Consider the following 24,136-nt stretch of genomic DNA (forward strand, 5'->3'; position numbering starts at 1 on the left):
ATGGGTCCAATTTGTGTGTGATATTCATTGGATACGTTTGGTAAAACTTTGGTTCTAAAACATAAAATATTGTAATTAGCGCGTTACCATATATTTATAGGCTTACCATACCGTAAAACCGGCTAACTTCGGATGATTTCACTATATTTTGAACAATATCTCCGCCGCATGTTGTTCAACTGAAGCCAAATTTGGAATATAATACATTGTGGCTATTCTCGTCTTGATAAAGTCGGTTCCATATCCATCAAAGCCTTTTTTCATTGAAATTATTGTCTTTATTCGTCTATTCTAAAATTATCTAACTTCGGATGGCCACTTTTCTCTTTGCGTCAACTCGTCGTGAGAGAGAAATGTCTGCGTAAGCAATGACGCGTGACAACGTCGCTGAATAGACCTTACGCCGCCACGACCTGTCTTGCGTGTTGAATACTGACGTTTGTACGTGACGTTACTACGTGACGTTACTCTTGCCGCTTCGCGAAGCTTAACTATTTATTCTTGTGTCCTTTATTATAACTCGTATATATTTCACTAACTACTCCTAATTTATTGCAAAATGCTAGTTCGTTCTTTTATGATCGTTTATTTTCAATGCAAGAAAAGGATTAACAAAAAAAAAACGGAAGAATTGAAAGTACCTAACACTGGTGTAGGTTGAAATTGAAATGCAATATGGAACAAGTAAAGAATGAACAAAAATTAGACAATTAAAAATAAACGGATGAATCGAATGAAACACTGGCAAAAGTAAAAATTGAAATCAAAAAGCAATATGGAACAAGTAAGGTATGAACAAAAATTCGACAGTTAAAAATAAACAGATGAATTGATGGAAACGCTGGCAAAATCAAGAATTGTAATCATTTCCACATGGGTTAGACGGGTCTTTGCAACAGTTCTTGTGGAACCAATGTGTTTCGCTGCAGCTTTCGCAACCGACCCATTCCACCTCAATTTCCGTACTTCCATTTGGATCATTCCATAATCCACAAGCAGAGCAGGTTTCGTCTTGATTATCACTTTTCATATTTTCTGATTTTCTCAGAGCTCCCCGTTGATCGGCTCGGCAGAGGTTCCTGCCCGGTGTGACTTTCGATCCTCGCTTTCGTTTCACTTAATAAAGTCAAATGACAATAAACGGATAAAAACGTCAAAAAGAAACTTTGCCACTTTTTTTCATTTTGCGCCTCACCTGTATGTGGTCCAACCTCCTGCTGTGTGCATGTATGTAGAGTTCTACGCTCACCTGTTAACGATATTATTATCATCTGCCGACATATCTAATCTACAGACATATCTAATCATTATGATCGTATAGATACATGTTTCAGGCCTAACGTATTACCAATTGCTACGATATCTATCGGTGTCGGAGGAAGTATGCAAAAACAAAAATCGACAAATTTCATATGCATTAAGCGTATGCATACCCATATTTTTAAATAGGATTTTTTTTTGTAGGATTTAGTGACTAGGATCATGGATAAGCATAATTTTTAAATTTCACAAAACTGGGCGCCGCGATGTCTGGCGTTCAAATGTCGCAGCGAGTAACGCACGAGCTACGCAAAGTGACGTCGGCTACGAAGAGAGAGAACGGGATTTGCGTCGTTGACGTCACGCTGTACGTAATCATCAAAACGTCGATATTTTGATGTAATTTTTAAATCAAAATAATCGATTTCACTCGAATCTCGTACGACACCTTGTGATCACTGTATTTTTTTGTATACATTGTGTACGCTCTCTAGCGCTTGGCGGTGATTTGACGAAGGTAGCGTCTGTAGAAGTCACGATTTGAGCCGCTCGAAAAAACGGTGTCATTTTTTTGGTAAAATATGATTTTTTGAATGATAAAAAATCAAATCGAGCGATTGGAGGCTACGGCAGATTCAGATATGTGAGGCCTTACTATAGAAACCGACAGAAGCGCAATACGACGAAATTTAGTTGAAATATGAATGATTGAAAATTTCATCCGAAGTTACAAGGCATCCGAAGTTAGCCGGTTTTACGGTACGTCTCGTTTTATACGGGACAGTCCCCCTTTTTAACGTCTTGTCCCGGCGTCCGAGCTCGTATCTAATTTCTAGTAGTTGTCTATTTCTATTAATATATTTTAATTATAAAATTCGCCAAAACCATACGGTACTCCCCGCCAATAACAGTATTTTTATAATTAAATCACCCGATTTTTTTAAACTAGATATTAGAACCTTGGGTGTCGCTACTCTAAACCCAGATTTGGCTTCCCTTCCACAGTGAAATTGTACGATTACCACTTTCAAAATATTGTATGTAATTGTTTTTTACTGGTTGGATAAAATAACCTTGTCGCTCACTCGACATATTTTTAGTCGTAAACCTCGTTTTCGCGATTTTGAATGCTTTTCGTTAGTTTTTGGTCGTGATTCCGAAGTATGAATCAAACAAGAGAGCTACGCACAAATATATGGACACGTTAGACCAGAGCGAATCAGTCCTTACCGGTACCTTTGACGCTACCGGTACCCTCAAAAAAGTTCTGAATTTCCAGTAGCAAGAATTTTGCAGAATCAAAACGTACAGCCAGTCATGACACTGACTAAAATCCGTGTTCCCATGGATAAAAAATAATACAGCAAAATTTTAGACGAAATATCAAATTTCATAGAATTCACGCAAAATTTTGAAATAAATAAAAGTAATAGCCTTCTAGCAAAAAAATTAATCTTTAACCACTGAAAATTTCAAAGCAATTGGTCCAGTATTCGAAGAGAAAAGCGACTTTTTAAAAACGTGTCAAAGAACAAGAACAACAACATAATATTGAACGATCGTTATGTCCACTACGTGTCCAATAAGTCAATCATCATTTTGCCTTCTTAGGAGTTGTAGTTTAATTACAGTAATGAAAAAGTAGCTGTGATAAAATAGGCTAAAATTCTCTACCGGTAGGCAACGTTTTCTGCGAAGGATGCACTCGTCCATTCGTGGCGCGTGCTTTCAGCGGTACTGTTGCTGTGTACGTTTCTCGTGCTAAAATGAACGTCAAACGTGCATTATGCCTAAAGTACAAGTCACATTAACTTGTGTACTGCTTACATGCGAATATTCATGAGAGCAATTGTTTTGCCAGCAGCTAACCTCAGGATAGTTGGTTATAAATCATATATATTTGTTCTTAATCTATGGACCTTTCCCCGACCTTTGCCTCCCGAAAAATTCTTCCTATACTTTATCATTGCAAAATTTTCGTGGCTATATTGAGAGTGCTTTTGCGAGTTGGCGCCGGTAAAATGGGGTATGTGTTTCAAACCATCAATATGATTCATCGCATATAACAATCTGTTTTTTTAAAAGTACCGGTAAAGAATTTTAGCCTAGTCTATCACAGCCATTTCTATACTAATTTTTTATTACTGCAATTAAATTAAAACTCCTAGGAAGACAGAGTCATCATGGAATTATCTGATTTATATTTAAGTTTCCGAAACACAACTGAAAACTATCGAATACAGTTCAAAAACGCGAAAACGAGGTAGTGTTTACGACCACGTTTGAAAATCTGTCTGAGTGAAAAAAGTGTTTGAGCGTAAATATATACTACTACCATAGCCATTAAATAATGGCTCTGCTACTACGGTCTGAGCGGATGCGAAAAGGGGGCATTGTTACTTTCCTTTCTGCATCTTGCTGATTGGCCAATGTCACGAAGTAAACAAGGAAGTCGATGCTCGGGGAAAGGTCCCTATTCTGCGGTATAGAATTTAATATTCGAGACTTCAGAAATGTAGAATTTATATTGTTGGATGGATTTCCCAACTTTTGGGAGTCTATTGTGTTGACAAAAATATTTGTCCGGCCCGTTTCAACTCAGTTTGAGTCATACCTGGCCCGCGGTCAAAAAAGTTTGGTGATCCCTAGTTTAGTTTAGCCGAATAATTGACCTTTGACTCATGCAAAGTTGCAAACACATCCCCAGCGTCGTTTGATCGTATCACTGTATTAGTATTACCGGTATTAGTATTTATTTACGGTTTGATAGTCGGGACTCTTGAGCATAGACCATGCTCCGAGTCAGTCAAAGCATAAGTTGGGATGTTCCATTTGAATAATTTTACACTTGTACATTCAAGTTTTCTCAAATAGGACAATATTGTGTTAGTTGTACACACAGAATGTAGGTTTTAACGCGCTTTCGGTAGATTTGCACACGATATCAGGCGGTGTGACTCGTTCACTGATTCCATGCCGTGACTTCGGAGTTTGCACGCCGTTCTCTGGTGCTTGTTATGTGGCAGGCATAGTACCGTACCCTATGTCTGTATGTATTGATCGTAGCATCCGCCATCCAGTCGTGGTTCTTGCATAGTTTCGTACGGTACCGTACCTACTGACAGACTGACCTAACGTCAGAACGTACCGGTACTTGACACTGACCTCTGTTGTGAGTTGTTTGTGTAGCCGAGTTGTCCGTCGCCCCTTGCAGTGGGCGTAGCATAACAAATTTTTTACATGTCAATCCTAACCCCTACGGTACCTGACTATGCCATCCAAAGTTACGCCATCTCCGCCAAAAATTTTTCTCTACGACGTCACAATCACGTCATAGAGCTTGCCAAAGTTAAAGTGGCATCTGCGCTCATAATAAAGAACTGACAAGTGGCTTGCGATCTCTCTCATATCGAGATCGTTGCGACAAAAAAATGAGAGAAATCGCTTGCTCGATTTTGGATGTTGTCTGTGCCTCTTGGATGACGATTCGTATAGTTTGATGGGCTCTAATACGTCACTGTGATGTCCAGAAAGATTGCCACACCGCCAAGCTTGTTAGCTTACTTGATCGAAAAACTGGCTAAACTATTTATTAAAAAAGGCCTGTGATTGTATGAGGAAAATAGTTTTTATATATAATGCATGTAATATAAAAGGCCTATATTTTAAACGATTTCATACTTTAGTTTTTTCTTCCTACTTGATGGTAGGTACTCAAATTCTTTTACAATCTGATTATTGGTGATCATAAATTAAATGTAAATCGGAATACTAGCTAGTACTATCATATTTGTGGAAGTGCCAATGCATTGGCAATGCTGCTATTCTGTACATCATTTTCAAATATGGCCAACTTACAACAAGTCGTTTGTTTTTTTTTCAGAAAAATTTAGAATAAAGAAATTTAGCAAAATGGAGGAAGTAACAAAGCATTCTGTACATACATTAGTCTTTCGTTCTTTGAAACGTTCACATGATATGTTTGTTTCTGATCATGCTGCACCATTGCCAGTCAATGAAATAGCTGCAGCAATACGCCGAAACACGAAGATGCGAAATGAATATGGCCCCGTATTACACATGCCAACTGCGAAGGATATTAAACAGGCATCACAGGTACAGCAGCAAGATAAACAAAATACACAGCAACACAACCAGATGGATAACGAAGTAAAAGCATCAAAACTTGGAGCACAACATACACCAATTGAGGACTCAAGTAGCCAAGCGTTGGTTGCTGTTAATCAAAACACCAAAGCATTGGCTACAATGAAAAAAGCGTCAATAATGCCGAAACCTAAATGGCATCCACCTTGGAAACTTTATAGAGTCATAAGTGGCCATCTTGGATGGGTTCGGTGTGTTGCCTTTGAACCAGGAAATGAATGGTTTGTTACAGGGTCAAACGATCGTACTATTAAAATTTGGGACTTAGCAAGCTGCAAATTGAAGCTTTCTCTCACTGGGCATATAAGCACTGTTAGAGGACTGGCAGTTAGTTCGAGGAATCCATATTTGTTTTCATGTGGAGAGGATAAACTGGTAAAATGCTGGGACCTAGAACAGAATAAAGTTGTTCGTCACTACCACGGACATTTAAGTGCCTGCTACGCCCTTGACTTACATCCAACTATTGATATTTTGGTCACTTGCGGACGAGACTCCTCTGCAAGAGTATGGGATATGCGGACAAAATCAAATATCATGACTCTTGCTGGTCATTCTAACACTGTTGCAGATGTAAAATGCCAAAGTGTTGAACCCCAGGTTATCACAGCATCTCATGATTGTACTGTCAGGCTGTGGGATCTTGCTGCTGGAAAAACAAGGGCAGTGCTTACAAATCATAAAAAAAGTGTACGGTCAATAGCACTTCACCCTAGACAATACACATTTGCAAGTGCTTCTCCTGACAACATCAAACAATGGAAATTTCCAGATGGGAATTTCATACAAAATCTTTCTGGCCATAATGCCATAGTAAACTGTTTAGCTCTCAATTCAGATGGAGTTTTAGTGTCTGGTGCTGATAATGGAACTCTTCATATGTGGGACTGGAGGACAGGACATAATTTTCAGAGAACAAAAGCCCCTGTTCAGCCTGGATCTTTGGATAGTGAAAGTGGAATTTATGCTGCTGCATTTGACCGTAGTGAGAGTCGCTTGGTAACTTGTGAGGCTGACAAGACAATAAAAATATATAAAGAAGATGATGAAGCCTCTGAAGAAACACATCCAGTTCAATGGAAACCAGAAATAATCAGAAAGAAGAGGTTTTAAAAGTACCTTACCACCCTTAACTCCAGTTTTTTATCAAAAGTTTGGATAAATAGAAATTATTCGAACATCGGTGTATCGGTATCAAATATCAATCATATGCACCAACCAATCTGTAAGCATTGCATTGGAGATTTGCAGAGGAGGAGATACACCCTTATTTGTTCGGACTTTACCATATTCCCATTCAGGTTCATGCTACTAGAACAATAACTATTATCATACCCAGCTTGGACTGGTAATCTGACAAGAGACCTGGTTTGTCATGTGGACTTGTTCGTCATAATTTTTCAACATTCTTATCCTGCAGAATAAATTGAAAAAATCTTCATTTGTTCATGACTTATCTAGCAATGTCCGCATGATTTTATTTCAGGAATCAGTTCAAATCAACTTTTAGCTGCGAGTTTAGAAGTTCAGATCTAGATATGAATAAAATTCTGCCATTCCTCAGGCTTACTATGAATTTCGACCTCTTTGCATTTGCATTTCTAAAAGTATAGATAGATACTATTGTGCGAATTCAGAAAAAAATTTCATCTAGAACGTCTTATCAGAGAATTTAGAATATTCAGTTGGTGAATTTATTTAATTCGTTACGAACATGGTCAACGTTGCTTGTTAGCGTGTGCATAGTTTACAATTTAAAATCGCTGATTACTACCGCGTTTCCCCGAAAATAGGACTCAACAAACAAGGGTCCTATTTCAATTTTCTTTGGCACTAGATAGAGCTTATTTTGGGGGATGTCATTTATTTTCATTTATCAAAAACAAAATTACAAGAAGAGAATTACGAGAGTTTTAAGTATACAAAATATGAAAACCGTTGTTCATTACTGGTGTTTATAAATAACATGTTTTTAATTGAAATTTTTACACATTTTCTCCTGCTAGCAGTCCATGTATTATGAGATTAGTTGGCCAGCTGTTTTTCAGGTGTATTGACTCAATTTGATTGCTTTATTGACTAATTCGGATTCAAGGATGGGAAATGAATCCAAGGAAGCCCCAATCGAGCAGTGAGTCTACCCTTCGACAAGTTGAGTGATAGCAAGTCTTAACATTTAGAAAAACAAAATGCGTATTATGAGCGGAGGGAACAAAATCAATATAAAAGTTCAAAGCTAATCAGAAATTGCGTCCACAACTTCACAAATTTAAAAAACAAATAGGGCCCGTCTTCTAGTGGGTGCCAGATAGTGAGATTGTTGCGATATCCATAGAAAATACGGATATACCGAAAATAGACAGAAAAGTAACAAACCCAAATTCTAAAACGGAGATTTAATACGCTGCCGACTTTGCTAGATTACGGTACCTTACATACATAAACAATCAAACCAAACTCATTCAAAATATTAAAAGTAGAAAAACGGGAAAATGTTGGTAATAGGCTATATGTCTAGTTTAGTGTCGTGTTTTACTTGAATGTCAAGCCAAAATACAGTAGTAGCATAGTTACCTCATGATGAATCATTATGAGGTAACCATGGTAGTAGTAAGCGACTGCGACCATGACATCGTAGAACCTAAGAATGCTCTTGTGACATCATAGTTCCCAGCAATAAATATAATAATAATAAAGTTACGTTACAAAGTCTTCCGTTCCGTCGGTTCAGTCGACGAGCAATGGCGGCGGGACCGGTGTCCGGACAAGACTTTTCTCAAGAATTGTCAGAAGTCCCGGTCTTTATATATGTTGCTAGTTGCTGCTTGATAACTATCAGTGTGATCGTTGCATCTTGGCTCGCATACAAGAGAGATTGCAAGCAGTTTTGGGTAAGTATCGAGCGGTAGAAGTAACTTATTACTTAAGTTGGTCAATGACCTTTATTTCCGAATGAGGGAAACTAAAATAGCTATAGGCCTAGTGTGTATCATAATTTGTGCTTTCTGATTAAACTATTTAAATGAACACTTATTTAAATGTTGAAGAATAAAGTGACCACCGCTGATTACACAAAAGAAAGAATAGTTATAGGACGGTGATTCACGGATATCTTTCGCCCTCCTCAAAAACGATTATTAAATGATTAGCTATTACCAAGCCTGATCCATGCTAGCAAATGGCTGAGAACCGATATTCGCAATAAAATTTTAAGCAGTACGATACACCAGATGTTTATTCATGTTTAACCCGAATATGCTTATTCAACAAAATATATTTTACAGCACCATGCTGTGCGCTTACCTTCTCGCATGCCACAACCGTATTGGTATATGATTTCGATTTCCACGGGATGTCGACCCTGGGCAGGACATGAAGGAGATATTTTTCTTCGTATGGTTGGTATGTGAAATTGTAATAATTCCAATATTGTTACGCTGCCTGTTTTTTTTGGTCATGTTTTCTACATTACTAACATATATTTATCGTGTGAAAAGTAAATGAGGGGTATTATGTCCCCTTCCCTCATTTATAGAAAAGATATAAAGTTAAATAAATTATAATTGCATTAAGAAACATCAGATAATCTTACCTCTAGCACCTCTTTTTTGCTGTGCAGTGATTGCAAATTTACGTAAACTAAATATTGGCGATGCCTTCAATTAACTTCCCATGTACTTTTGTATAGTAGGTCTATATCTGGAAATATATAGTAGTATATTCGAATTGTGTCAACATGCGACTGTCTGGCTTCGGGTCATGGCGTTTTCAATTTGTATAAGACGCCACGATTTGTGGCAATCAAGCGATTTTAGTTTTAAAGTAAAAGCTGGAATGCCTTTCTACATTAGTGATAGCTCAGAGTCAGTCTAGTGAGAAGGTACTTAACTTTAATTATGTATCAACTATTCTGCATTCCATCAGGTTCACGAGCAGATAGTCGGACGTTTATAGTCAATGGCGAGGTTCATTCTCGACTGTGGGAAGCCGATTCGCATCTTTATCTCTATTCATCATCGTGGCCTCTAGGAGAAATTAATTATGTTATTGTTGCATGTCGGTCTGCCAGCCGTAAAAAACGGTGGTATTTGAGCAGCGTGCAAGTAAAATTTGTTTCATTGGATCCCGAAAAAGAGAAGGTGGGTGCGAAGGTTCCATTACATTTGAACCCACGTACATTTGAACCCATGACAATTGCACCTGTATGCTATTGCACCTATGGAATTTTTTTTGTTTCACGGATAGTTAAACCCATACAAACCCTAACCCATGGGTTTTAGCACCCGCATATAGATTGAACCTGTGGATATACGCATGGGTTCAAATGTACATGGGTTCAAATGTACGGTCACCGTGTGCGAAAAATACCGTTCACGTTTTCCACTCTTACTCTATGTTTATATTTATAAATTCAAATTTGAGTCGAAAAGGTCCGAACTGTATATTGATATAAAATATATGGTATATAGTCCATTATTGGAAAAATGATATGTAATTCGTATGTTTCATTTGTATAGTGCAGTTGTAGTTGCACACCCCTGCACTATACAAATGCGGTCCACAAGTAAAACTTGTGCGACCCGCGGAGAAGCGTCACTTCTAAATGGTGGGCGGCCAGCGACACGAGTTTTCTAATTTAATCCAGTATGTGCGAGTAATCCTAATTCCTTTGCGTTGCAATGCCTATTTCTGAGCTTGTACAAAGCGAACAACGCATGTCACAGGATCAATAACCAAAAATTTTGTGTCTGCAAGTACTAGAAAGCATATTATCAAAGATTGCACACCCCTGGTATGGTGCGTTGACTTGTATATATAAAGATAAATCAAAAGCGAGTCTTGATTTATTTTAAATAATATTTAATCTGATCGTCTGAGTAGAACCATTCTGCTCCACTTACAGTTTGCTTATTTACAATTAATATATATTATGCACACAAATTCAATTTGTGAAAATAACTTGTTTATTTTGCTTTGCGTGATCATGATAAATTATCTCCCAAGGAATGGTATTTTCCATACCACGAATGGATCGAAGTATTTCACGATCCAGTGAAAGTTACACTTTGTAACGTGAATCACGATCACGATATCAACAGAAGATTGATGCTTGGATGGCTTGGTCGGTGTGTATCAGGTGAGTTAAATATTTGATTATCAACGTCAAAAACCTTTAGGCAAATGGGGACCAATATTGTGGCAACCTATGTGCAGTGCAGTGTTTCTCAACCTATGGGTCATGCCCAAAACTGGGTCGCCTGAAAAGTTCCATGACTTTTTTTTTTTTTTAAAAACTCTGAAAGTTACTAATTTTATTTTATAGTGAATTTAATTTTATTGCTCAATAGTAATTGCATGTATGGGGAGTATCACTGCGTAAAAAATTGAAAAAGTGAAGCCACGCGTCGGTTCCAAAAACTCTGATAGAAAACACGCGCAGTTATCTCACTTTAAAGTAATTTTTAGAGAAATAAATGTTCCAGAAAATTGATTGTTTCATATTATTTATATTATTCGTATAATTTTGGTCACGTTTAGTATTTGAGCATATCCTTCGTAAGATTTAACAAAATTCATTTTTTCTAATGTGGGTCGCGTAAAAAAATTGGGGGCCACTGGTTTAGTGTCATTACGTTTTTTCGCAGGTCCGACAGTTTATTTTTCACTGTATCACAAATTAGAATTGGCATAGTTTTTATTTTCACATTTGCAATTGTCCATGACGTGACATGCCCATGACAATTTTTTTTTCATTTTCTTGAAATTGTAGATTTTCATCTGTGGACCTCCATCTTCACACCTATCAAATATACAAGCTTTCGACGCAGCGACAGAATTGCATGTATATCTGCACAATTTGCTGGATCATTAATGTATATTGTCGTAATAAATGGCATGATTCCACAGTTGGGTGCTATTGTTTTGGGATTATTTGGTGCATCCTGTGCTATTGTTCCAGTTGCAACCGCGGAAGCCGTACTACGACGTGTAGAATGGAAGCGAAAGATTCTTTTGGAAGATGTTAGATGGTATAAAGGTGCGTTTCTAAAAAATCCTAGCATTATCTTAATGATCTAGATTTGTTATTGTAATAACTCAAAAAATTGTGCAATATAATTAATGACAGCGGCTGAAGAGGATGACGAGAGTCAAATCACAAAACCTAGGACTTATCGACAATACGTATTAAAACCATCGCATAAGAAAATGAACTACAACCTCATGTTTCAGGACGAAAATCCTCGTAAGTAATATTGATACGTTTATTAGGAGTTTAGTAAATACATATACAGGGAGGCCAAAACGTAGTAGTACGGATATCTAATCTTTCAGAGTACCGGTTCCATACCGTAGCCTTCCCGAGTTCGACTGATGACCAAATCGCAGCGAACGCGGAACTGCAGAAGTTGCAAATTTTTATTTTTCATGACGTCAGCAAACCCCAAAAAATAATCACGGTACGGTGCGCATTTTTATTTTAAATACTTCATCACACAAAATACTGAATCCCATAGAGCCCCCACATAACATTTTCAAAATAAATACAAAAACATTTCGTGTCCAATAATTTTCGCTCAGTTAAAGTCATTTGTTCGGACTTTTAATCTTTGATACTATGAATGAACTTTTGCGTATCTCCAACCCACTTTCCGAATTATACGGTTGTACACATGAATAATTACTATTGCTTGTGAAATGAAAATTTATTTTTTTGATTTTTTAAGTTTTTTTACAGAAAAAATTTTAGCAATTCTACGGAAAAATCCTTTCTTTTTCTTTGGTTCTTCCTTCGTCTCTGCAATACCAGATTCTTCTTGTAGTATGTCAGAATCTTGTGTTTCGTTCACAATGGGTTCGCTTGACAAAATGGCCTTTCTTATCTCAGTCTCCAAACTGTGTGATGATGGTATTGTTGTGTCTAATAAAATAGGTTTGTCTTCAGAACATTTATCGTCGGTATATTTGTATGACGATTCAGGTATGTTTTCGAACGGATTTGGCCAAATGTCTTCTTCACTCTTTTTAACAAGCGAGACAGATTCTATCTGTTCATTCTCTGAATGGTCTTGCTGCAACTCAACCTCGATGCGTTTCGTAGGTTCCAATTGTCCTGTATCTGTTTTGTTCAAGTTGTCTAGGTTTTCTCGTTCATGGGAATCCAAAGGCGGCGATAGAGCACGTAGCGTGAATATTCTGGGTATTGCGTAATTGCTTTGGTTATTATTGTCCCAAAAAGTACATCCATTTTGGACAGCCCTGAGTGCAAATATCGCATTTGTACTTTCTTCAGGCCAAGTGACACGAAACGAGAATAAATCAATTGAATTGTCTCCTTCTTCCCAGAAAGCTTCCACATCGGCAAAGTTTTCCCATTGATTAAATGTTATTCTGGAGGATACATGTTTCTCATAAGCGAGATTATGTACTCCAATACGACCAAGTATCTCTCTTTCATCCCAAACTAGATCTGTGAGCGCCACATTTGTGGCATACACCAATTTTCTCCTTTCCTCAGTATTTGATGATAATTGCTGAATGACATCCATAGTTGCAGATTACAACCAACATAGATCAAATTTTCTAAAAAATGAAATATTCTTCCTTATTTACCATAATTATTTCATCTGTGTGACGTCACAATAGTTGCTGTTGACTGAAATCTGATTTCAAACTCTGTGTGTCATAATTGAATCGTTACCTTCTGCAGGATGTAAGACAAAATAAGTTATTTAAACAGTAGCGATGGAGATAGGTAACCGGTCAACCGTTATTAAATGGTTAACGGTTAAAATGGAGGTTTATGATGAATATATATAAAGATTAACCTGAACTTATTTTTATTTCGTGGTTTTTCATTCAACATAATATCACTAATCGGTTTCGTAAACGCCATAAAAATGCAAACAATAGCCTGTGTTTGAGCAACATACCTCCAATGTTTTAGCTCAGACCAGAACAAAAAAATCACCACCACCACCAAAAATAGTTCAAATAACAAACTGTTTTCACACACTTATAAAAAATAGACACTTTTACATTTACGTGGACGGCGAGTATTAGCGCGATTCGGAAATGTTTTAACGGATTGGACGATGCCGTTTTACAAGAGTTTCTGATGGTAATTTATTATGGATTTGACCCGAGAAACGATACCGCGGTCTTGCGTCACTCTGAAACAAGATCTGTAAATTTATATCCCATCAACTATCAACGTAATAAAAAATATACGTGAGTAGCGTTGCGACGGACTCAAAAAATCGAAATCCAATCCAAATTCAGAAGTTGAATGCTTCCACAGCTGCCCATTTACTACCTTTCACCGAAGCATACGAAGTGTCCAAATCATTCCTTTCTACGTTTTGTGTGGAATCTCGCCGCTTTTTTGAAAAGAGAGTTGAATACAATATTTTTTCGAATAAAAATATAAGTGTAAATCTCAATTAGTATTCAATGGTAGCATAAATTTTGAAAGAACAGATTTTGACGCTTGCGAGAATCAACAGCGCGCTTTTGCGACGGATAGAAACTTGGAAAGAACAACGGGATCGCAAATGTTCTAATGAAGAAATATTCTTTCTTTCGGTAACCAAGCATTTACGCTTGCGGAAGAAGTATGGAACAACAAAATTTCTCATAGACGGGCAAAAAAAGAACTGCCCCCGATTCAATCGTAATTCTATAATAGTCATTTTAAGAAAGGCTACTGAAGATCATTCAGCAATTTCGAGTTCAGTCGAAATAACATAATAAAAACTGAAAGTTTGCCACATAAGGGATATTTAATATTTGAATACAAAATTTAAATTAGTTGGCATCTCATGGAAAAAAGGGGTTATCGCGAATCTCCATTCACGCAAAGGACCGATCTCGCAAAACGTTCAATCAGAAATCTGTTTTCGCAAATCTAAAAATACACAAGAATTCTTTTCGCAAATATTACCCCTATATAATATATATCCTATTCTTCGTTTCACATACAATTTCATTTTCTCGAATAGGCAAGAGGAAGAAGAAGGATAAAAAGTTGACGGAAATAATTGAAGACGATGGCAAATTTTGGCATTGGCTTGATCCAGGTGATATATCATTCAATTCATCATGAATGTACTTGTGCACTTTTAACTAAGAAATTTATGTATAGCGTATGGTAGAATACGTGAATTTTTATTTAATTCACATAAGCCCAGATAAAACCTAGGTTGTGAGACATAGTTGGCCTCATTGATCTGATGATGAACCACCAAAATGTGCGAAGGATTTTAAAATGTTTTAACCTCAACAAGATTTGTATCTCTTGCTACTATCCTTGCTACTATCAACCAGGGTATGTTAATTCTAGGTGCAAATTATTAAATTCGGTCATTATAAATTATAATCGTGTATTTTAATGATATACTGTATGATTGCTACACTAAGGTTAGTAAAGTTACTTTAATTGTTCATTTGTACTTAGTTTAAAACAGGGGTGTGCAACAGGCAGCCTGAGGGCCACGACCTGGCCCGCCAAGTCAAGTGTGGCCCTATTTGAGACTAACTTTTCCCATCAAGCATAAAATCCTAATGCGACAGTTCATGTTTAAAAAGGCGTTCACATGGGCAAAAATTCATAATGTATTTCTTGTCTTGTAGTTGCATTGAATCTTTCGCTGCTTTGCCAGTGCATATATTACTGTAAGGCTAAGTGACAGCCGCATTCTCTTCTCTTTCCTTACCTGCTAAATTTTTTGTGTGGCTCAGCTAGATGTCTGAAGTTGGTTAGATGATTTCAGTTTTGATCACAAAATCTTGAGTTTGAGTTAATATTCTTATATTTACCCAGACTAGGTCACCTGCAACCTGTTAAGTTTAGGTCCCAGCAATATTTAAGACTGGTCCGGCAATCGGCCCATTATTTTAATTGAAATATAAGTTTTTATTTCTTAGACATTGATCTTCCACCTGTGATTGAAAACAGTCAATCTACAATAAACGTAGTGGAGACAGAATCGAAAAAATCAGTTCAAGAAGAAGAAGAGGATGAAGAATATACAGAGGACGAAGACGAAGATACTTGGGTATTGATTTGCAACATTGACAATATTGCAATTGGCTGGCTTGTAAACTCTACTGTATATATATATCTACACCAGACCAGAGGGCAATATCTGAATATACCGCACAACTTCGACAGCAGACATCGGGGCCCAATATTTTTTAATGCCTTCTCTTATCTGTTAGGGGGCTGGGTGCAAGACAATTTTCTCAGACTGGGGAGACTCAGCTTGCACATGAGCACTTGCGGACTGATGTTCGAGTTGCTGGAAATATCGAGTTGTTCGATGGTCGGGCTCTCAGAGTCACCATAATTTTACATTTTGGCCCATTGCGTTTAACAGTTGTACGTCCATAAAGTGTACGCTAACTAAATATGCAGTGTTTTCGATGTGTGAAATACAGTCATACCAGGCAGTTGAATAACTGTCGTCTTTATCACAGAGTCAGTCACCTGCTTAGTCACGCACTTGACTCGGATGGGTTGATTGCCCAAAATCCTTATATACTTGGTAGAATGTGCAAAAGAATATTGTTATTTGCAAAATAGTTCGTATTTGGTTAAATTTATTTTCATTCCTTAACAAACAAAAATAATCCATTTATGAAAAACTGTAATGGAAATACCAATGAAAAAAAAAGTGTACTCATTTATCTAATCTTTATCTTATTTGTTACAAGACAGGAAAATTAAAGAAAAAAATGAAAAAGCTTGTTCCTTGGAAAAGTCAAGAAGCAGAAGGTAAGTATTCAATGAATAAATTTAATAGATTAATTCACTTTGTTCGATGCCAGGATCATATTAATTTTGATTTTCATATTTTGACAGATTCGGATGCATTAGAACCTGATCAGAAACTTTTGGCAAAAGATTTTCCACCAGGCAGTTTACCCCCAGAATTGACAGCAACCAAAGCTCACCAGATGGAAAACATCATTCGACCTGTAGCTGTGGAAGATATCCAGGCAGTCAGAGTTTCTGATGAATTTGGAAGAGAAGGTGTTGTTGACTCAAACAGAAGCGAAGATTCAGGTTTTTTGTATTAAAAAAACAAAAATTTTACATTTGGTGTGACTATTATTTGTAATAGGCTGGATGGTCATATAGCAATGAGTCACAACTCAAACAACTTGAGACAATGGTACAGCTATTCTATGATAAAAGAGCGTTCGGAATGCATAGTCGTCTGCAATATTGACTAGATGTATTTTTCTTTTGTTTTTGCGCCTGAATTGTCAAAGATTCACAATGTCCTATGATTAAATATTCAAAAACGAGCAGAATAGATGCAAATTTCAGTTTGGTATCAGCACAATATTGCTTATGTCTTTATTAAATATTGCATATACTCATCATGTATTGTATATTATCATATACAGAGGATGATGAGAAAGGCAAATCCAAGGAGGAAACTATCCTTTACGTTGGAGAAGGTTTTTTGGTTCAGCCGGTTTCTGTGTGGCAGGTATGGATGTGCATGAAATATCAATAAACTGCAATAGAATTCTTCAAATTTGTTAATTATGAATTTGTCATATATTCAGGTTGACAGCGATTTTTCTATCGACAGTTTAGATCTGAAGGGAACAGACTTATCTGAATTTACAGCTATGGAGTCTATGCCTGCTGCTGAATTCGAAGGATTTAAGTAAGCAAATTGTACTCACTCTAGGTTTTCTTTAGGAATTACCCTTTGACGACACTAACTTGCCGTGTGTAGCCTTTCACATTTGCAAAAAATTGTGTCAAATATCATACTTACTAGGACTCAAACCTTAGTTTTCTTTACAACAGTCTTTGTCACATATACGTATTTGCATTGCACAATGTAATTCACGTCATAATGCAATGCTATTTAACTCAATTAGAGACTACTAAGTACTTGATGCAATAACTTGTGAAGTAATCATGTATGTACCATCATGTTAAATAATATATTCATTACACTTCTCTTTACAGGAAAAGAAAAGTAACTGCTAGCAAAACAGTTGAATTCACGCAATCTGAAATGCAAATTCGAAACATGATGGATCTGGGAAGAAGAGGAGGAATTGCTGAAATACGTAAGCTTGCATGAATTCCAGTTCCATTCGCATATAAAAACTTCAAGAAAGGGAACACTTAAAATTGTTTGAAATTGTTAGATGGTTTCAAGCAGGGTCGGTCGAGTCAGAAAAATTTACCATCGACTCTGGGTGGAAATTTGGCTACGCTTTCTGACTCCAAGTTAGGCAAAATTATGACTCCGATTCTGTGCTGCACAAATTTTCAACTTTGACCCCAGCTTCGAACTCCTAAAAAACATATTTTGATAAAAAACAAAACTCTTGCATACGCAAACTTCTTTAACAGACTAAGAGAAATGCTTAGTAAAGTTCATTCTTCTCCAGTTTTCTTGGAAAATTCTGAATTCTTTTATCACCATTGAAAGTCTGAAATCCTCACTTCGAGATGAATCAGAATTTTGACTCTTGCTGCTGCCCCTAGGGCAGGAGTGGGCAACCTTTTTCGGCTCGCGTGCCAAAATCGGCTAAATTTAGCGATAAAATTCTTCCGCGTGCCCACCAATATTAAAAAGAAAAACCGCTATCAGCGGTAATGCAGCAGCAGAAGTCTCACTAATATAGAATAAGAAAAGTGATCAAATCTATTTGCCGGACTGATATTTTGATGGTTTTATATTTGGTAACTTTCAAAGAAATACACGAACTACTTTCTGGTTTCATCTTTCAGGCTACACCTGTTAAGAGACTTGATAAAGTTAATAACTGAGAACAGAGATTCACAAGCATATGTAGATGAAAACATACATGATAAATGCAGTTGCTAAGTTTTTAAGACACGGAAAATTTTCGGCAATGGCGTTCCAATCACGCAATAGTTCGTTTTCTGCACTTCACTCTTGTATTCCCTTCCCTAATCGTTTATATTTCTTTCGAAATCAATTTATAACAGTAAGGTAGCAAGTAACTCTAACCAACATGAGCTATACTTCATAAATCAGGCAGAAATGAAGAAAAAGGGAGTCACAGACGAACTCTAGTACTATATTACGTAAAAATGTAGCCAAATGAATGCTGCGCTCTTCTCGACAAAATTTTTCGGCACCTCACTCTTTTGTTACGTCATAATATATTTCTTTGTAGCTATATGTCATGAAAGAACAAAAAGATTTGAAATAAATAACGGATTGTTAACAAACCATAATGAATAAACAAACACTGAGTTTCATCAGATATTTCAGAGTCTTGAAATTTTTTATCTGAAGGAGAATGATCTCTTGTTTGCCGAATAAAGAGGCTCGCGTGCCAGAGGTTGCCCACCCCTGCCTAGGGAGTCTGAAAAGGCACTCACTAAAAACATGCCAAACCCTGACTTCATTGCCCCGGTATCAATTCCTAATTTTGTCCCAATTTTATTCTGTTCCTGTCCAGGTCGTCTGAATTCTCCACATAAAATGTTGGGAAGTTCACTTCAAATATGACACTATATTGGTGCACAGTTAAATTGCACTTTCATTCACTTTTACTAACGTATTGTAATCCTGTGATCAATGATAAAATTTGATTCATAGTATCATAAAATCATCATAAAATATATCACAACTTTGTGAAGTGTTGGTTAATATGTCAAACAATATTCTATAAACTCAAAGGTGACACAGTGTCGGATGATGCTGATAAATGGGGAGAAGATAATTATGGAAACGAAGATGAAATTCCTCTTCCACGAAAGATTAGTTTATTGACTGCTGAAGAAAATGAGCTGGTTAGTGTCAGAGCCATTGAATTTTTAACAAGGCTAAAATCTCATGATTGTAACAAAAATTTAAAAAACTGAGATTGATTAGGAATAACATAATCCTTTTCATGGAAAGAGAATATGGTATTCTTATTTATCACTTTAATTCTATGTTGTTCAAGCGTCCTTGGGATGAAAAAGGCATGTAGTACATTCATCAAAAATATAAATACACCTTGCAGGTCAGTTGGGTTTATTATGATCGATGTGTCCATGGCAACAAGTGGTTGAAACGAGAAACACCTTTATCTTCAGTTCTGGTGTCAACAGAAGACTCTGGAGGAGTTCGAGATGTTGATTGGTGGGAAGTTGATATCAGCTCGGATGGGGAAGATGGATCAATTCGAAAATATGCTGATGTGTGTAAGTAGGATAAACATAATAGGGTAAAATGACTTGTTTGGAAAACACTGGCATAAACTTATTTCAGAACAATTTCTCCTAAAACACTAAGCGTTTGTTAAGAGTTAAACAAAATTGAACTATAAAAATATCACCATAGTCAAATATGAAGACTACGCTACTGCCCAGCTCGCGCCCCTATTATAGCAAGTCATGCAAGTTGGTGTTCACACCATAAATTTTGACTCTGAAGATAAGTATTCAATTGTTGCGACATTTCTGATACACAAAATGTTGTATTCGATGAACTATGTTGGATTTTGCATTTCAGTTAGATCAGAGGACTATTTCAAAAAAAAAGACGCAGTTCGAGAGCTTCGAAAACTTTATCCAGAACCAGTGCCGAGAGAGAGGGTAGGTAGTTATTACCGGTATATATAACTCTTGGGATGCCATTACTGACTACCATAAAAATTTTGCATATACATTGGTATTCTTGATTGGTATTTCAATTACACCTTCATCAAATATCAATGTCTCAAATCTCAAAGTTGTTTTTTTCCTGCGTGTTATCTTGAGGCTTTTGCTTATGAACATCTATATACTTTAGTGGTATTTTAAATTGAAAAAATATTAATTCTTTCCAATACAAACTTAGATAATAATTTTTTTCACTGAATAATGCATTTCAAATCACATTTTTGGCTTCAAAATATTCTAGATCGAACTGTGCGTCGTACAATATTCTACAGGTACAAAATACCTTTTTTACATAAAACTAATGACTGCCATACCTCAGTGTAATTGTAGGGCTCTATCATGACCATCTGTCAAGGTCCTGGATATTTCATAACCATGGCTGAAACAAAACATTTTTTTTCAGATATTCTCGATGTTGATGTTTCCTGATTACGTCACAAAGCTCAGTCAAGCGTATGATCAAATGGTTGTTGATCCAGAATGTTGGTCTGCTCTTGCTCATTTCTATGCAGAATGGGCAGATTCTGATGATGGCCCTCTGTTATTTTGTGAAGCTTGCATTAATGTAGCAAAACTTTCAACTGGCGGAAAGGTTAATCGTTAACAATTTTATACATTTGAAAAGATTTTTATTCCATCCAACGCTATAAAATTTGAGAAAAGTTCCATTAGACCTGCATCCATAGAGTGATGAAAATAGGCACAGCGCTCTAAACCGAGATAATAAAATTTTGCATGGACTTTTCCGTTTTCTCAGCTCATCGATATATCGAATTGAAAATTAATCTTGATGAATCAAACTATTTTGCATTTTGAAGAATATTGTTGCATTTTCATTTTTTTTTAAATTTTCGACATCAAATCTACCACTTTTGCTTGTCTGTAATATAATAAAAGTAATGCTCTTTCAGATTGTTCATGATATGATATCTTGTGGAAGAACATCAACAGCATGGACAGCACTTGTATGTGAGCTGACTCAACGTTTACGTTATCAAGGCGACAATGTTGAAAGGTTAAAGGTAAATAGCCTCAATAAAAACTATTTTAGTATTGCCAACTGATTCTTTTTTACTCTTTGTTAAATGATCACAATGATATTCTAGTAGCGAATTAGTATTAGGTTGTTACTTTCCTATGCTTCATATCATGGAAATAAGTTTGCCCTGTATCTAATTGCGATATCTGTTCAAATCTCATCCATTTTCGACATAGAATTGTCGATATCTTATCATTGCTTCTTAAAATGAACTTTGTCAATCTAACTTTAAATGTATTCTTGCCATTCGAAGCCGCTATCGACTCATGTTGAGCTTTTGTAATTAATTTTATTTTCTAATTTATCTTTCGTATTCTAGGAAAAATACGGACTTGAAAATGAATGTCTAATCAATGCAACAGCAAAATCACATGGAAATAGTGATTGTTCGGTGGAAATCGACCCTGGGATTATAAAAATGCCTCAGAGTGCTTTTGACATTGGTGAATGGAATTAACTTTAAATATTATATATAAATTTAGAAACAAACGTTTAAGATAGTTGGGCCTTATGCCGAGCATGCCATTTCAATCATTTGCTATACTGTTTTTGTTTTTTCTGATTATTCAACCACTTGAGAAACTATGATGCACACAATATTGTCTTGTATCTAACGATGAAATAGCTAAAAAGAGCTATATACTATTATGATCTTCTACTAGTAGTCTTAAATTAGACAGTGGTGTTTCAGTTTTTTCTTAACTTTGTATATAAGACTACCTTCATTTTAGGAAATTTACCTTCAATGGAATCCATTTCTGAGGTTGATCCGGAAACAAAACCTTCTGTGACATGTGTTTATACAGAATTGGAAAGATTATCGGAATGGAGAAAAAAGCTGTCTGATATGGACATCGTTCTCAAAGTATGTATCGAAACTATTGTCTCAATATTTTTCAATTGCAAAGGTATTTTTTATTATTTTTAATATTGAATAAAATAAAACAAAATTAGCACTGTTCATAATAAAATAAACTTGGTTTAAGATATTTAGGAAACTGACATCATAATAAAATTGAAATTGTGATGGCACAGGAAAATAGCAAACTTCGAGAACCAATACCGGTAACGAAGAGACTGCAATGAATATTTTATTATTCCCTATATCTTAAATATTTGAAGTTGATTTTCATAGACATCCTTGAGAGTTTTTAGACAATTCATAACTCTTCATACTCTCTTGTCTATTTTGTTCTCTATTTTCGCGCCATCTTAAGCATTGTTAAACAACTTTTATAATTTATTCTCTTTTATTTGCAGGGTTGTCCTATGAGTGAACTAAAGGACGAAGAAGCGAGAAAAATGTCAAGATTTTATCGGAAAATGATTACAGCACCCGGAGGTTGTGCTTTATTTAGTGAACTGATGCGACAGATAACTATTTCCAACAACAAAGGTAAACCTTCAAATCTCGAGAATAAGACAATTTAATAACCACAATTTGCAACTACTCAATTATAGGGGTTACTAGGGAATTGTGTATTAAAAACTGCAAATACTTTCACTTTGGATCCTTATGTATCAGTTGCCACAAGGATGCTTGGACGAGATAGTAATAGAAAAATAAATAAGACTCCGCCTGGCGGTGTGGCGCAACTTGCTAAACGCTAGGAATACGCTCGCCACTGCACTTCTGATTACCCTGCACTCACAGGTTCGAACCCCATGCGGGGATAGTTATGCGCAAGACTTCCCGCCGCCATAGGGTGGTTCACTGAACCGCTGGTCAGTTACGGCTTCCTCCACCATCGATTTTATGCTTCCAAAAACAAATAACTGGCTGAGTATTCCCATACCCGACATGGACTGGTAACCGGAACAGAGGCTGTGGTTCGCCATATGATTAAGCCGTCTTATAACTTTTCTCTCACCCGGGTGAATGTAAATCCTATCCTATCCCAAGAATATTTTAATCTTTTTTCACAAAAATAGCTGGTGAAAGCTTGCTAACACACCTACTATTTATGTGGAAAGAGATTACCGTATATTTTTCTTACTTAGTTATACATTATTTTGCAATTGAATATTTTATGTCTGCAGGTCGTCGCATGGTTTGTCGAATTATTCGCTATGTTGCTGGACACAATGATGGAATCCCTTTTCTAAATCAACTTTTGAAAGGATTAGGATTGACAGGAATCAGTGGACGAAAAATTCTTGTGCGAATTTTCAACCTGATTGAAAATCGAAAACCATCTGGACCACGAGTATGTATTTACTTGTTTACTATAAAGCAGTGGTTCTTAATGTATGGGTCGTGGAAGGTTTAAAAATGGGTCGCGGAAGGTCTAAAAATGGGTCGCGCCAATGTTGGCACCTCAGTGGCGATCCAAGAGGAAGGGGCCAAATCTTTCAGCTGGTCCAATTTAACTTTGGTATTCAAAAACAATGAAATATTAAATGCCATTTATGGAAAGAATGTCTTGAAGGCATTGTTACATCACAGTTTACATATGTATTCGAGTCATGTGTCTTGTGTTATGGTGTCGGTAACTATGCATGCGTAATCGTTGGGTTGACTGCTCGCATTGTCATCTTACTGAATCAAAATAACCAAAAAATGGATACTCCTGAAGTATGCGCACCGGGATGTCGTACATCCTGAATCTTGATGTGGTATACAACCTGAGTTCAGGTTGTGCGCCATCTTGGTGCGCATACTTCAAGAGGCCAAAAAAATAGATTTCTTCTTTGGTAATGTGAATCCTAATGACAAGATCAAAAACGAGCTCATCTCTCAACATGAGATGTATCAAGATCTTCGTTAGGGACTTTGTATCCATATATTTGAGCATAGCTCTCTTGTTAGTTATAAAGAGAAAAATATATTCAGCCTTAACAACATTCTTTGTGAAGGAGCTGATGGACACATGTATAATAGTTATGAATATAAAGTTAACAAAGTCCGTAAATTTTGTTGTTACATTTTGTTGTTCATGTCTCTTCGTAGATGTAGTCCTTTTTAGTAGACGCTAAACTACATTTTTTGCTATTTTTAATATCGGGCTGGGACT

The 24,136-nt window shown here is 36.4% G+C and overlaps 3 protein-coding genes across 3 annotated transcripts in view; 2 read left to right on the top strand and 1 right to left on the bottom strand.

The window, feature by feature from the left end:
• Positions 1-664: 664 nt before the first annotated feature.
• On the bottom strand, positions 665-1,328 carry LOC144432066 (uncharacterized). The gene is made up of 2 exons (XM_078120096.1): positions 1,196-1,328; positions 665-1,116 (listed from the first exon to the last, which is right to left on the bottom strand). The coding sequence occupies exons 1-2, from the start codon at positions 1,269-1,271 to the stop codon at positions 851-853; spliced, it is 342 nt and encodes a 113-aa protein (XP_077976222.1). The 5' UTR covers positions 1,272-1,328; the 3' UTR covers positions 665-850.
• A 3,787-nt stretch (positions 1,329-5,115) lies between these two features.
• LOC120341299 (pleiotropic regulator 1-like) lies at positions 5,116-6,868 on the top strand. Its single transcript, XM_039409790.2, has one exon. It carries the CDS (start codon positions 5,173-5,175, stop codon positions 6,538-6,540), a length of 1,368 nt encoding a protein of 455 aa, XP_039265724.2. The 5' UTR covers positions 5,116-5,172; the 3' UTR covers positions 6,541-6,868.
• Positions 6,869-8,131: 1,263 nt separating this feature from the next.
• Positions 8,132-24,136, top strand: part of LOC120340947 (uncharacterized) — a 34,497-nt gene continuing 18,492 nt past the window's right edge. Inside the window, exons 1-22 of the mRNA XM_039409350.2 lie at positions 8,132-8,318; positions 8,712-8,829; positions 9,352-9,566; positions 10,432-10,564; positions 11,198-11,464; positions 11,555-11,671; positions 14,427-14,504; positions 15,352-15,482; positions 16,141-16,201; positions 16,289-16,492; positions 16,840-16,925; positions 17,005-17,108; positions 17,420-17,523; positions 19,116-19,228; positions 19,444-19,624; positions 19,935-20,017; positions 20,487-20,675; positions 20,995-21,105; positions 21,442-21,565; positions 21,854-21,987; positions 22,383-22,518; positions 23,163-23,329. Of these exons, the coding sequence (XP_039265284.2) occupies positions 8,169-8,318; positions 8,712-8,829; positions 9,352-9,566; positions 10,432-10,564; positions 11,198-11,464; positions 11,555-11,671; positions 14,427-14,504; positions 15,352-15,482; positions 16,141-16,201; positions 16,289-16,492; positions 16,840-16,925; positions 17,005-17,108; positions 17,420-17,523; positions 19,116-19,228; positions 19,444-19,624; positions 19,935-20,017; positions 20,487-20,675; positions 20,995-21,105; positions 21,442-21,565; positions 21,854-21,987; positions 22,383-22,518; positions 23,163-23,329 (3,006 nt within the window). The 5' untranslated portion in view covers positions 8,132-8,168. The remainder of the gene's footprint in view (positions 8,319-8,711; positions 8,830-9,351; positions 9,567-10,431; positions 10,565-11,197; positions 11,465-11,554; positions 11,672-14,426; positions 14,505-15,351; positions 15,483-16,140; positions 16,202-16,288; positions 16,493-16,839; positions 16,926-17,004; positions 17,109-17,419; positions 17,524-19,115; positions 19,229-19,443; positions 19,625-19,934; positions 20,018-20,486; positions 20,676-20,994; positions 21,106-21,441; positions 21,566-21,853; positions 21,988-22,382; positions 22,519-23,162; positions 23,330-24,136) is intronic.

Source organism: Styela clava, chromosome 14 (assembly GCF_964204865.1).
Source record: "Styela clava chromosome 14, kaStyClav1.hap1.2, whole genome shotgun sequence".
In the NCBI taxonomy this organism is placed as follows: domain Eukaryota; kingdom Metazoa; phylum Chordata; class Ascidiacea; order Stolidobranchia; family Styelidae; genus Styela; species Styela clava.